Source organism: Motacilla alba, chromosome 3 (assembly GCF_015832195.1).
Source record: "Motacilla alba alba isolate MOTALB_02 chromosome 3, Motacilla_alba_V1.0_pri, whole genome shotgun sequence".
In the NCBI taxonomy this organism is placed as follows: Eukaryota; Metazoa; Chordata; class Aves; order Passeriformes; family Motacillidae; genus Motacilla; species Motacilla alba.
This window is the reverse complement of record NC_052018.1, coordinates 54,790,539-54,805,579: the sequence shown is the minus strand read 5'-3', so window position 1 is coordinate 54,805,579 and position 15,041 is coordinate 54,790,539. Positions and strand designations below refer to the sequence as shown.

The window sequence follows — 15,041 nt, the reverse complement described above, 5'->3', positions numbered from 1 at the left end:
CACTTTTCTTGGTTTGGCTGCTTCTATTTCTTTTTTTTTTTTCCAGTTAAGTTTGCTTTTGTTGTCGTGTTTTGTCCTACTTTGTTTTATGTTGCGGGTTGCTAGGACCTGGATAAGACCCAGGACGACTTACTGAAACACCAGGCTAGCATTAGTGAGCTCAAGCGCAATTTCATGGAATCCACACCCGAGCCACGCCCAAATGAGTGGGAAAAGCGGCGTATCACACCTCTGTCCCTACAGACACAAGGGGTATGTCACTGCACACACCTGTCTGCATGCCTTCCCGTACAACCCTCTGTGTCATACAGCAAATGCAGTTTGTCCTTCAGGTTAACACTTTATTTGTCTGATGTAATATTTGTTTATACTAAGTATAAATTAACTTTTTTACCATTACTATTGGACCTGACTTGAAATAGTGAGTGGAATTTTATTCTTCTACGTGAACAACTGAATTAGAAGAAAACGGAAGGGATGGCAGCATTTTCCTGTATGTTAAGGATACTTTAAATTTCACTCTGATTTACAGAGATTGATAGAAATAATTTTTCAGTGACAGAACTTTTCCTTCCTTTTCTGTATCTTTATCTCTTCATAGACAGCTTGTGCATAAATACACACACAGTCTGTTTTCTTTTAGAGGGACTTTATGTGATCAGTTAATTTACAGTGTTGACTTCAGGGCACATTTAATGTAGTTGTTAAAATTGTAGTTGCTAGAAACCTATCTTAGTCTTTAAAAGTCTGTGAAATGAATTTATCTACTTCTCTCTACTTCTCCTTTCTGACTGAACCTTGAAACAGCAGTATGGAATACGGTTTTCTACAAATACCACCCTCAATACCTGTAGCAAGAAACCTAGCCAAATTTCTCATGCTGTTGTGAAACTTGTAGTTCTATTGGGTTATTTACTGTTTCTTTCATACAGTAGATGAGTACATTGATCTTTCAAAGAAATCAGTTTGTTGTGCTGTTGTCCTTGTCTATCACCATGGTTCCCACCTTTCCTTCCTTAAATGTATTGTTGTCCTATCCCCTTAAATTCTTCAGCTTTCTTTTAGTCCACAGAAAGGTGAGCTTTCAATTAAGCAGGCCTAATGCTACAAAATTATTTTTGATAATAGGACATTATTTCAGTAAGATCTGTAAGCGATCTGAACTGTGAGTATGTGCATACAGAGAACACAGTAACTCACTGTGCATCACTTTTTTATTTTGTTAATTTGTGATTATTGACAAGAAATTCCTCAAATTTATGAGTAGTACCTTAATATTTCTACCTGTAGTGGTATATGCACAGGTACAAGTGTTGGTCATAGGTTGAAACAGACATTTATGTAAAAGTCTAAGTTGATTTTTATTATTTGGTTGTGTGTATTTTCTGTATTGATTTCTTTCTCTTGAAGTTGAGGCCCCTGCAAGTTACTTTATATCTGGTGGTTTGATTGGTTTGTTGTTTTTTTTTTTTTTTTTTGCTCATCTAGTATGTTCTGTCACTTCCAGATGATTTGGTTTTATGTTTATGTATAGTGGTATAGTGTATGTCTTTCTCATTGCTTGTTGATTTACACTGGCTTTATAAAATGAAAACCAAATAGAAAAAAGGAGACCACATTTTCCAAGTGAAAACACTGCCTGGGAAGGAGAAACAATGGACTACAATGCCATGGATTGCTGGAGCAAAACCAGAGGAAACTGATAAGGTGGCCACCCTGAAACCTGCTGCTTTTTCACTGTATCTGCTGTGGGGGCTAGCTTGGTGGCTTGGGCACTTCTTTCTTTTCCTTTTTTCTTTTTTTTTCCCCTTGAAGGAAATAACTTTTTTAAGCCGATACTGAAAGGAGAATGTTGACTTGTAAACCAGTATTTCTGTGTATATATGTGTATAGATACACATTTATATGAATGCCAGCAATGTTTTACTTAAACATCAGACTAACCATGAAGTTCTGAATGGCCACTAAAGAGAAACCCGGTGTTTCATTACTATTCAATATTGGAAAATTACTGTATTTGATGTGTCTAGGATGATGGCAAAACATGTATTTTCATTCTATACAGAAATAATTGCTTGCAGTTATTTGACACTTCACACAAGAACTAAACTTTGTATATTCACTATGTAATGATTATTCAAATCAGTAATGCTGTGTAAGCAGCTTCATTTCAAAAGCAACCTGTTCTGAGAACGTCTGCACTTCTGTACTTCTCTTTTCATTAAAGAAAAGAGGGAGGTTTTGTCCCTGATAACATCCATGCGATGAAAAGCACCCTAACTAGTGGGACTAGTAGCAGTGTGATAGTGACGATGAGTAGCAATTGTGATGTTGCTTTTTTACATCACTTTTGGTCTATTAGCTTAATGTGAAGCTGGCATATATTTCACTAACATATATAAATATGACATTTGGAGAAGTGTGTTTCCATCCTGAATTATTTGTTGATGGATGCCTGTTAATACTTGCCTGTCCTTTAGGATAGCTGAATAATAGATGAGAATTAAGCAGGGATACCACTGCTAATATTATTTTTCTTCTTTTGCTTCAGCGAAAATGCTTGCAAGTAATTTTCTGTGTCCTAGAAATGTTATTTTGGGTACATCTCATTTGTGTCACTATACTTTTAGATCCACCATACTCCTGCAAGTGCACAGCATCTGTGACTTAATTAACAAAAACTGACACATTGATATGTATTGCAAATAGGAGAAATATTTCTATTTTATGGATACCCACAATATGTTTTTTCTTTAATCCATCCCCCACAGCTTGTAAACAGTATTTCATTAGACTGTATGACTGTTTACCAGAAGAATTTGCCAGGAATTTAAACACAGGCTGATACAAAATTGATTAATTCTATCTATAAATTCAATCCTTTTTATTAAATGCTCCAGGGAACAGGGGTTACATTATCAAACAAATTGTGTGACTGGGGTTTTCATTTCAAAAGACTGGAAGACCCAAAAAGTTGAAGGTGGGAAAATGCTAAAAGATGGGTGATATGTGCCTGTCTTTAATTATATATATATATATATATAAAGAGGGAGCAGGGATAGAGAGAGATGCACAGAGTCAGACCACCTACCACAAAGAGATTTTGGTTTTCCCCTGCGGGGTGGTTTTTTGGGGTTTTTTTGGGTTTTTTTGGTTTGTTTTTTTTTTTGTTGTTGTTGTTGTTTTGTTTTTTGGTTTGGTTTGGTTTTTTTTGTTGTTGTTGTTGTTGTTTTGGTTTTTGGTGGGTTTTTATCTTTTTTTTTACTGCTTTGAGCGATCAGAAAACAAGGTACCAGAGTACAATGAAAAGAGGATCATGATTATTTTTGCTTTCTGATGTAATCTGTTAATAGATATGTTTCTTGGGTGGAGTAATCTAGGGAAAGAAAGCAGGGGGTAGGAACACATTCCCCTATTGGATATTCAATGTTGCATGAAGGCAGATTTAAAAACTTCCATTCCTGTTAACTCTTCTTAGCCACCATTGAAACAAACTTTGAATTTTAGTGTAGGAAAAGACTGAGTTAGGGGTTCTTTTTCTTTTCCCTTCTCTGTTCTTCTGCATGCCGTACGCGTTGTAGTGTCCATACAGTAGCACGGTGTAACCTCTGTCAGTTCACACTCCCCATCACTGCTCTCACGGTGAGTCCCCTCGGCTGCAGCTGTGTGCATGGCACCTTGGCTTTCCTCCGGCGCCTGCTTCTGGCATGATTCTCTGTAGTGCCCTTCGGGGAGGCTGAAAATGCATCTCATGAAGTGTCGTCAGCGTGTGTGTTATGTCCGCGTTATGTATTTGTACAATGTTGGCTTTTTATTTTGGCCACTTCTAATAACTTCCTACCTGAGCTTGTGGAATGAAATCTGGAATAAAGAACTGTAGCCTTTTCAAAGTCATGTACCCATGTGAAATTTCAAAGTCTGCTTAACCATACAGATTTATAGCCCTACAGAAAACAGACCAGATTATGAACATATGCTTTAAAGCAATGTGTCACCTTTCATGTGTGTTTGAAAAATACAAGTTTTCCCACTGAAATGGGAAAGGCTCTTTGAAAACAGATTTTTAATCAACATGAATTCGCTTAGAATATTTAAGTATATATATATATATATATAACATTTTTTTATAAATAAGTAAGAAATATTTTAACATTTCAGCGCTGTGGGTTTCTATTCTAAGTAAATATGTCCGACAGCCCTAGAGCTCTGATCCAGCTGCGCTTTAGAAGGTGTCAGAAATGGACTTTTAAAGGGGGGAAAAAAAATCCCAGTAGTAAATACGGAGTTACCAGCTAAGTAAACTGCGCTGTTTGGGAAGCCCGTGTCAATGTGGGTGTGTAAATGTCGGTGTGTAAATGTCGGTGTGTTCCGTTCGCACGGTGTGCTGTGCGTGCTGGAGGCGCAGCCCGAGCGCACGGCTGTGCTCTGTCCCCCCTGTCCGTGCCCCCTGCTCCTGCCGAGCCGTTGCCTTTGTCACGTCTCTCTTGCCAAACCTCTCCCTCCGTAGGTGGCTGCCGCTCCGTCCGCCGCTGTCTAATTCTTTCCTTTCACTTCTCTGACCCGTCTAGAGCCTGGAAGAGGAGATAACCTCCATTTTGTTTAGTAAGGAGCGCTTCGGCGCCGGCACCAGCGGGCCCTTCGCCGCCGCCAGCCCGGGGCCAGCAGAGGGCGCTGCGGGGGAGCAGACGGGCGCCGCCGCGCCGGGGCCCCAGGTGCTGCTCGGGCGCGGGGCCGGGGCCCGCCGGGGACGGGACGGATCCCGCCGGGACAGGGACAGAGACAGAGACAGGTCCGGGCTGCTCCCGTACGTCCCGGCCTGCCTTAGAGCGGCGTACCTGCCTCAGAGCTTAACTCTGCATCTGCAGCACGCCAGAAGCAGGGAGGAATCAGTGCTTGGCTAAGCTTACGCTCCCGTAGGTGCTGCGCTAGGTAAACAGCAATAAAAGCTAGGATTAAGTCACAGATGGTGTGTTGATTTTTTTTGTATTCTTTTCATTTGGGCTCTTAATTTTGCTGCAGACTGTTCGCTAAATGTATGTTCGATTAAAAAAACCTGACACCCTAATACATCATTTTCTGCGGGCTTTCAGATAGCTGTCATTATTTTGTTATGGAATAAATACTAGTAAAGCTGCTTTAATATCATCCTTTTGGCTCTAAACTGAATTCTTATAGGACCTTCTTTTGTAATCATGTGTTGCTATTCTGACAACATACCTACCCTAAGCAGTCTTCCTCTCATTATTTATTAAGTTTCATAAAGTAACAGTCCAAAGACAAACAACTAATAAAACCCTGCAATAATGCCTTTTTACTGTTTTTCAAATTATGGCAAACTGGTAGTAGAGCATTTTTTTTTTCTGTTTACTTTTGTTTAATATTATTTATTCTAAATTCCTGATTTAACAGAGAAATAACTGCCTTGGTAGCATCACTGGCTAGTGCATTCATGCTTTTTATTTTCAGGCTTTCATAATTCAATTCTTACACCAATAATAATTTCCATAATTCTTACCTACTTTTGATTGAATATTTCAATGAAGTGTAAGGCAACTAGCATCTTGCTGTGAATATGTAGCATCTCAATAGTATCATGTGTACACATTCTTAAAAGCTTGCTTGGAGGATGTTGAACTGTTGAAAAGGGTTATGCATTGATTTTTGTCCTCTGATTGCTTTTTGTTTCACAGAGACATGCTTCCAGAGCAGAAGGGCCTTGTACTGGAGTCAGCGATGCTGATAAGGTTCTGCAGATTTTTTTCCATGAACAAATTTGGCTCTAACTCTTCCAATCCATCTTCATTCTTTCCTTCTTTCTTTTTTCAGTTAACCATCACAGTCATCTTTTGTCTTCCATATGACATGAACCAGCTATCAGCTAATTTTATTTTCATCATTTTAATTTATTCATATACTCTTCTTTTGTTTATCCTCATCCATGTTTTTTGTGCAGAGTTCACATGAGACTCTGGACATAGTGGAGGAGAAGAAGCAGGCAGAGTTTGGGATAGAAGAAACACTAGTCGTAGACGAAACCAACAAAGGGAAAATGCAAGTTGCCACTGATGCTGGGGAGACATGTAAGGTGGAGCACGTGTCAAAAAAGGACTCTTCATCATTGCCATCAGATAGTAGCAGCAGCAGCAGTAGTAGTGAGAGTGAGGATGAAGAGGTGGGAGAATACCATCCACATCATAGGGCAGTTGAGGAAGTCATCAGGGAAGAACAGGAAGAAGAGGAAGACATGAAAAGGAAAGAACATGAAGAAAATATGCAGCATGTGGAAGCCATACCAGAAGGCAGTAAACTGAATGTACCAGTTGTGCACACACAAGTTGCAGCTGAAGATTTGGTCCAGGAAAATACAGTTACTGTAGCTACAGAAGAGAAGAATTTGTCAGAGCAAATTAAGCAAGATGTAGGTGAAGAAAAAGAGGAGGAACAGCTGAAACTCAATGGAGATGTGTCTCATGTTGACATTGATGTTGCACCACAATTAATTTGTTGTTCTGAGGTAAATGGTAGAACAGTATGACAACTAGATTAAGCAGAGATATTTCTTGGGGTGAAAATATACCTGCCTTTCTTCTTCTCCTATTCCTCCACGTCTTCTGGCATCCAACAAGATTCAGATCATTTGGAAGGGGAAACCATTGATGAGCAGTGAAATTCTGTCTCCTTCAGTTATGGTTTCTGACTTTTTGCTAGAACTGAGTGAAAATCACCAGTAAAGGCAAACCTTCCGAAGACTGAGATCTCTTTTTTTTAATCTCCTCCGTATTTTATATGCACATAAATAATGTGTATTTATTATTTACGTGTTTCCAGTGTTTTAAGTCTTGTCTTGTCTATTTGTCAACTGTTTTTGACAAGTCCATGATATGTAATTGTGATTGGAAAACTATTGCAAATTGAAATTAGAAGGCACCTGTCAGAAATTTTTGTTCCTTTTTTTTCCCCGTACTCGCTCACTACTTTTCTTGCCTTTTTTCCCCTCCTTCAATAAAACATTATGGATTTGTAGGTTAGAATATGTTAGAAATTGCAGAGGTGAGAGCACTGCACTGTTAAGTGGTGAGGCTCATCTCACAATGTTTCCGTGAAGTCTTCTAGTGCAGTAGATACTTAGGAAGCATGCATGAGTTCCTGTCACAGCCAGTTGTTTTAAGGTAAATAAGGTTGAAGAGTTCATTACTGGGCAAGTGATAAAGAAGCAGAAAGGGAAAAAATGAAAGGCAGGCATGTATGTCTTTAAAACTTTGTCATGATCTTCTGCTGAGGTTTTCACCAGTTGGGTGAGTTTTTTGTAGCTCTCTACCTGCTTTTTCTTGTAATGGTGGCAAATTTTTTTTCTTCACTTTTTTAATTGAAACAACTCACATTCTTTCTTTTGTTGTCTTTTGCATGCATAGCTGTTCTGATTAATGATGTGAAAGAATTAGTTTATCAGACTTCTAAAATTTGCAAGTTCCCACACTTCCTAAAAGCGTAGATGGTTTGGAGAAAGGGGAAGAAGGGCTGCTGTGTGTGCAAGCATGAAAGGGTGTTTGGGGTTTTTTTTCCTGAGATTTTACCCTATGTGTATTCAAAATCAATATAAGATAGAAGCTGATGTGTCTAGAAGAATATCAAAAGGCTTTAGTTCTTAAATCTAATGAAAATCTGCTCCAACAAGATAAGTATTGAGTTCACTAGCTTACAGACCCCAGGTTAATTGCTTTGTTTGTGATATTGCAGAGAACACCACTATTTTACTCTAAATTGTTGAACTAATGTTTTAGAATCTTTGTCAAAAGAAGTCATTGACTTAGAGAAAAATTTAGACTGCTTAAAATCCAGTTTGCAAAAGCTTTTCTTTTCCAGAAGTAATACATATTAAAAAGTCAAACCTTTATGGAATTTCTAGTCCTGATTTGCAGACTGAGGAGGGATAGATATTTTTCCAGATTAGTTCTAATACAAAGTTTATCTGTCTGATTAGCTGTCAATTTCTTTATGCAAACTAAGATTTTAATTTTTTTCTTAGTGATGCTTTTACACATTTTCAGTACGTGTGTTGCAGCTTTGTTTTAGCAATTGCTCTTTGGTACGTACTGCTGGCTGAAACACTGAACTTTGACAAGGTTATTAGAAGATTAGATTTTCCTACATTGTTATGGATATCCTAGAGGGCTGATGTAATAATCTTCATTTCATTCTGCTTATTTATTGCATGCTTTTTGTATGGGAAGTCAGTCAAATACTTATCTTACTGTTATGCTTTTCTTGAGCTTTTGGTTGTGTTTTCTTGGTCCACTTTACAAAACTTCTTCTGTCTTTTGAATTGATTGTTTATTTCTTGCATCACAGCCTCCAGTAGTGAAAACAGAGATGGTAACCATTTCAGATGCCACGCAGAGAACTGAAATCTCCACTAAAGAAATTCCAATTGTTCAAACAGAAACTAAAACTATCACATATGAATCTTCACAGGTATGGTGATGGGTTCGTTTGCAATCTTATTTTTATTACAGTTATGTAAATCAACATAGATAATGTCAAAAATGCTTTGCAAAATCATATAGTTTTTTCCTAGCAGATAAGATTATACTTTGGCTATGAGTGAAATGTTACAAAACCATATTACTTAAGTTTTAATTTTCTTTTGCTATTTAAAGACTTAGTTACTGACTGCAAAAGTATAACTCACTTAAATATCTCATTTTTCCTGAAAGGAAGACGTAACTGTGAGCATGAATTCTCCACAGGAATAGGCCATAATAATAGCCTTACCTGACTCTGGGAACTTGGCTGGCTTCTGTTTAGATTTCAGTTCTAACTGAATTAAAGAATGTGTTTAGTAGGAAAACTAGCCTTTTCTCCTGTGAAAATGAAGTTTTTTAAATGCCAATATACAATGATACATTTTTTTTCTTATAGCTTGATGGCAATGCTGTTGGTGATACTGGCGTGCTGGTGAGTGCACAGACAATTACGTCAGAGTCCATTTCTACTACCACAACTACACACATCACAAAGGTAAACTATATTTCATGTCTTTCTTAATTGAAAAAGACACCAGACCCTCGAAACACAATTTTACATGAAGTTTCTTGTTTATCTGCTAATTCATTGAGGAGAACTAACTTGAAATGGAACGGATTCATTCCAGGCATGCATGAGAATTAAATCTTTCTGTAGAGATTTTGAAGACAGATGTCCTAATGAATAAGCAGGAATATCTGGGAATCAGATATGGAAATGGGAAAAAATATGATTAGTGGTTTTTCAGTAGTTCATATAGGCCTTATTTCAGTATTTCACAAATGAGTAAATTTAAATTTATACAGGTTCAGTTCTGTCCTCACCCACTGATATCCTACAGAATCTTGGCTAGTGTAATTAGCTTGTCTGAGGTCCACAGGAGACCTGTTAATGAAACCATGATTAACTGAAACAATGTTTCCCAGACTTTGTTTTCATCATCCTTGTGCATCTAGGTTTAGGGTATATTTAAAAACAGATCATTCTATGAGATTACTTTGCAAGCGTGTTTGGATGCTGAATTATTTCCTCTGCATTCCATGCTTGAAAAGGAAAGGAAAACTCAGTGTGAACAGGACATCACATCTGTTTCATGGAAAACATGAAACATGGAATGTTTCATGCCAGAGTGTGTTAGATGATTCTAACACACTCTGGCATGAAATCATCACCAAAGTGTGGTGATGATTATTGTTATTGCTAATTTATGTAGATATTTGTCAAATTTTAGGCATGCCTAAATAACACAATTTCAACTCCTATTTGAACTCTTAGCATCTTTTACTAAGAAAATTATAGAAAGCATTGTGTAGGGTAAAGAAAAATGGAAGAGGGAAACAAAGTGTGAATTCGGGATTCTTTCCCCCCACCCCCCGCCAAGATACAGAAGTTTTACAACACGACAGAATTGAACTATAATTGACTGCTCACTGGATATATTTTATAAAGATTGAAATATTCTGAAGATTGAATATCATATGCACAAAATTATAGTGGAAGAATTATGTTGAGTAACATGAAATAAAGTAATCTCAGAATTAAAAATGCGTATGTTAAAAATACATTTGTTATAAAGACTAGTCAACAGATCCTTTTCATACTCCTGCTTGTTTTTGGAACAATTAAGCCACCACAATTTTAAGAAAAAATCTTTATTCAATGAATTGAACCACAGTTTTGACAGGAAGTGTACATCTTCTTGTCAAGTTCAAATGTCAAATAGTCTTGCTTCTTGGAAGGAACAATTAAACAAAATGGTTCCAATCTTGTCTTCTACTGAAAAATTACTGGAATTACCATGATGCAGCAGATCCTTATGGTTTTTTGAATTGATGGTAAACAGTCAGTAACAAGATTATTTGAATTTTCTAAGCTGACTTTTTATTTTATATTGCAAACTGTTCATTACTGATAAAGTGACCTTCCAAAATAGCTGTAATATTCTAGTGGCGTTCTTAATGCAGTCATCTTGGCTCTTCCTTGGTCAGTGTATCTTAAGAAGTAGTTTATTCTTTTCTCATACACAGGCTGATTTAAAAGGCAAATAATATTATCTCTGTAAGAATTTTTTTATAAACTGAGGTGTTTTAATCATATGATCACTTCTTCAGAATAAAAAGTGAAGGAAAAAAGCACAAAACTCAGCAGTGTGAAATTTGTTGAAAATATCTGATGAAGGTCCTTGAATGACAGAACTGAAAACCAGATCCTCTTTGTATTTAATGGCATAGGATTATGACTATGTAGAGGCCCATGATAGATGGGTTGAAATAAAAGAAGACTCTTGGAATTTCTGTGTTGCCAGATTTATATGGCAGAAGAAGCTGGAATTACAGTTTGCCAAACATGGGCTCTAGTAACAGGAGCAATTCTCTATTGCTTGATTTTTATCAAGTGTAACAATTGCTAGAAGATGGCCGACTGCATAGCTGAAAAAGGAGAGGATGATTTAGCACTGAACACATTTACTACTAATTACAACTCAGACACAGAAATCTATTTGCTTCAATGGAACAGAAGGCTGTGCTTTGTGGAAATACAGAATAATTCCAGGGATGTTTTTCTGTTTGTTTTTTTTTATTTTTCTGCCATCTGTAGATGGTAAAAGGTGGTGTATCAGAAACAAGAATTGAGAAGCGCATTGTCATTACTGGAGATGCAGATATTGACCACGATGAGGTGAGTATGCAAACTTAACACTTAAAATGTGGGTTTCATAGTTTGGTGAGCTCTAGATGATGTTTCAGAAATATGAAGTCAGAGAAAGGTAGAAAAATTGAGTAAAACTATATAGAAAGACCTTGAGACTGGTGATTGTGGCATAGTTATTAAACAGTTGTGTTTTGCTATTAAGAAGCCTTTTAAATATATGTGGAAGATAAACAGCATTTGTAAATTTGCGTCATAGATCATGTGAATGGGTTTTTGCTATTTTTAGAGGGATTACTCTTTTTAGAAAAGACCCAGTTTATTTAGTGCAGCTTTTGTACTGGGAGGAAAAGCATTACTGAAATAATCTTATTTTGATACATTGATCTGGGTAGATGGGAGTCTCTACTGCATTGTTTCAACAGCATCTGAATGCAGCGCTCATTTTGATTGAAAGCTTTGAAATACATTAGAACATTAACTGCTTGAATTTAAGAATTAGGTTTTGGCCAGTATTTGTAGAATTATGTGTAACAAAAGTAATTGTTGATCTGCTGTAATTGTATGTACCTTTTATCTCCATCAGTACTAAAGCAGTATTTTACAATATCTTAGTAACTAAGGTTAAGATCACCTTCTATGTGCCAAATTATTAAGGCTGAATTTGAGCACACAGGAAAATGATTGAGGAAGGTCAATTATCTAGCCTTTGTAGTGATGATTACACAGGCTTTTTTTCATCTAAGAAACTACAGTAACAAAGGCAATCAACAGTCATTGGTTAATACAAATGGAATAGACTACCTTGTGGTGAAACTATTTCTAACTTTGTGAAGGCTTCTTCTCAAATCAGCATAACAGGGTTCAGTTTAACTTTTGAATTGTAATATAGTGAGAGTTTTCAAGGAATTTATTTTGATTTGTGTCCGGGAAGTGTCTTTTGGCAAGTTGAATCTCTTCTTGAAACTCATAATTAGATGACAGGGCTGCTTAGCATCAGGCGTGGATGGATCTTGTTTGCCTTGACACACATTCAGTGCACTTCAAATGTCTGGAAACATCACAAAACAGCTTTAATATACCAGACAATTCTTAAAGCCCTTCTTTAATTGGTGATAAGTGAATAATGAGGTAAAAAAAATGAAATTATAAAAAAAGGAAGTACAAAATTCAGTTTTAATCACTGTAGTTTAAAACAGCAGTGAGCAGCTTTTAAGAGATTTAAGAAATATCTACCACGTTTTCTTTAGTGAATATGAAGCTTCTTAAATGCCCAAACTACATGCTGGATGTTTTTTTATTTTGTCTATTAGCTCCCCTGTAATTACTGAAACAGTTTTCAATAGGAAAATAATATTTCAGTGTGGAGTTTCAGAATACGAATGCTTGTATTACTTGTAATTTACTAGACATTCTCTTAGGGTTTTTTCATTGTTTGTAATTTGATTGCTAATAGACAGCAAACATCAGTATTGTACCAATACACATTATGTGTCCTATACATATTCCCTTAATAGGATTTCAAATTCAGTGTCCCATAATAGTTAGGGTGCCTAATGCTGGTGTTTTCAATCTCTCTTCAGAGTTAGTTATATCTTCTCTCACTTAATATCTGTAGCTAGCTCAGGAAATAGTCACTTTCCTAAATTAAGGTAAACCTTTTTGTTGCATTATATTTTTCTTGCTCCTTCTAGTATTTTGGGGGAGGGTTAGTTGCATTTGTTACTAAGGTGAACAGATGAACTGTTGCTTCTGAATACCTTTCCATGTCTTCTGGTTTTTGTCTTATGTTAGGTTCCAGCAGTAATACAGCTCACCAAATAAGATGTGTACTAAGATGTGTACAAGAAAGAGAAGGCCTCAGGTGCTATTTCACCTGTGATGATTCAGGGTGTGCTCTTATGTGGTTGACAGTGATGTAGAATGAAATATTACATTTCAGTTGGAAGGGACTTATGATGGTCATCTGAGCCAACTGGGTGTATTGGTACATCTCTTGAATGATAAAATTTCTTAAAATGGGGAGGGATTATAAGCATCTCCCTGAATTAAGCTAGAGAAATTTCTCTTAAACTAGTACAAGGAGAAAAATGGGATTCTTGTGCTGAGAAATTTGTTATGATCTTATTCCAGAGTTTCAGTACCACACTTAATGTAAATTCCAAAGTATCTTTCTGTTTTGTTCAGGAAACTAAAGGGCACTCTTATTTTTCTCTAGTATCTTAAACTCTTGTTTAGGCATATTTGTTAGATCCTTTGCAGAAGTTCAAAAAGTTATGGGATATAGAAATACTTTTTTTTTTTTTTTTTAAACCTAAGATGAGCTACAAAGTTATCTTAAAACTTTGTGGTTACTTGTTACTTCCTGGAAATCTTGGTAAATTTTTAAGATGGTAGGTTTGGTTTTTTTTCTTTATTTTGGGTTTTCTGTTTTGGGACTTGGTTTGGGGGTTGGTTGGTTTTTTTACCTTTGATCTCAAGTTCAGGAATTTACAGTTCTGAAAAATGATAACCAAATTTTCCAAAGGTACTCTCCCATTCTCTGACCCCACACGAATGTCCTCTTGGTTTTGTTAAGTTGCATGTTTCAAATACGTTTGCAGGCCCTGGCACAGGCAATCAAAGAAGCCAAAGAACAGCACCCTGACATGTCTGTGACGAGAGTGGTGGTGCACAAAGAAACTGAACTTGCTGAGGAAGATGAAGACTAAAATCAAAAATGCTCTCAAGCAAATACTTTAGGTAAGCTTATGCATGTAATTAACACAGGAAAATGTGGCATCAGTTTGCTGTTGCATTCATGTCTTTTCAGCTGAAAAATATGAGGCATCTCTAAGATAGGGGTTCCCAGAAGGGTGAGTTGAAACAGGTGCTAATAGAAGACTATTAGTATATGAATTTTTGTCTTAGGTCTAATCTGACATTAATTTCAGTTGCAAATGTTCCTATACATGTCTCCCAGTTTTGTCACCGTACTCTCACAGCATTTTCTGCGATGTCTGGTCAAGTTGTTACAGTTTATATTGAAGTGGGTTTAGGCTATTTCTGCAAAATATGAAGGATGTGTCACACTTTTCTGTTTACCTGCATGATTATAGTTCTTGCCTAACATCTTGCTTGTTTAGTGGGAAGACTGTGTAGTTTTCAGTAGTGAAAGGACACACTTGGACGTTTCGGTTTAGTCAGCTAAACACACGGAAATTTTTGGCTTTTTATCATTTTCCCAGGCAAAAAGGTAAATGTATTGGAAGCTCAAGTTTTAAAGGCTTTTATCAGTTGAAAAAACTGTTTGAAGTCATGTTAGTTTATTAGACTCTCCTTTCTAGGTTGAGGGGAAAAAAGGAAAAAAACACAATACGGTTCTCCTTCATGTATTCAATAGAAAGAGCAGGATGAACACTGAATAAATCTGCTCTTGCACTCATTATAGACTAATGTCTTAAAACTCTGTAACCATTTGGGGGTGTAAAGCTTCAGATTTCCTGTGCTTGTCACGCTGTTGGTATGAGACTCAAGCTTCAGTTTTTTTCAAAATTGATGGTTTTGTTAATGGTAGATTCAGATTCAAGAAAAAGGTTTTGTTAATGGATAAATGGGTATATCAGTGGGAGAGATTTATAAAAAATGTAACAACCAGTGGTTTAAACCTTCATTAGGAGACCTCTGGATTTTTACTGACCAGCCTCTGTATCTAGCTGGAAGAGCAGCGGTGCTATTGGAATATCTCAAGGAAAATTGTCTTAGTACAACTTCAAGCCTTTAATATGCACTTTGATCAATGTTGATGTAGGGGCAGACTAGGTAAAAGAAATAAATTTTATATGTTTTAAAGAAATGAGAGTAGTCATGATTTTTATTTTCCCGTATTT

General features: G+C 36.6%; 1 protein-coding gene across 23 annotated transcripts in view; it reads left to right on the top strand.

The window, feature by feature from the left end:
* The window catches only part of EPB41L2 (erythrocyte membrane protein band 4.1 like 2), a 105,646-nt gene extending 91,732 nt beyond the window's left edge, over positions 1 to 13,914 (top strand). For 7 of the 23 annotated variants that reach the window (XM_038132255.1, XM_038132265.1, XM_038132263.1 and 4 more), the window contains 9 exons: positions 106 to 252; positions 1,603 to 1,707; positions 4,569 to 4,712; positions 5,691 to 5,744; positions 5,954 to 6,514; positions 8,350 to 8,472; positions 8,920 to 9,018; positions 11,122 to 11,202; positions 13,776 to 13,914. In XM_038132255.1, coding sequence (XP_037988183.1) covers positions 106 to 252; positions 1,603 to 1,707; positions 4,569 to 4,712; positions 5,691 to 5,744; positions 5,954 to 6,514; positions 8,350 to 8,472; positions 8,920 to 9,018; positions 11,122 to 11,202; positions 13,776 to 13,883 — 1,422 coding nt within the window. In that variant the 3' untranslated portion in view covers positions 13,884 to 13,914. The remainder of the gene's footprint in view (positions 1 to 105; positions 253 to 1,602; positions 1,708 to 4,568; positions 4,713 to 5,690; positions 5,745 to 5,953; positions 6,515 to 8,349; positions 8,473 to 8,919; positions 9,019 to 11,121; positions 11,203 to 13,775) is intronic. The other 16 variants (XM_038132271.1, XM_038132269.1, XM_038132260.1 and 13 more) reach the window with 12 other exon arrangements.
* Positions 13,915 to 15,041: the final 1,127 nt, after the last annotated feature.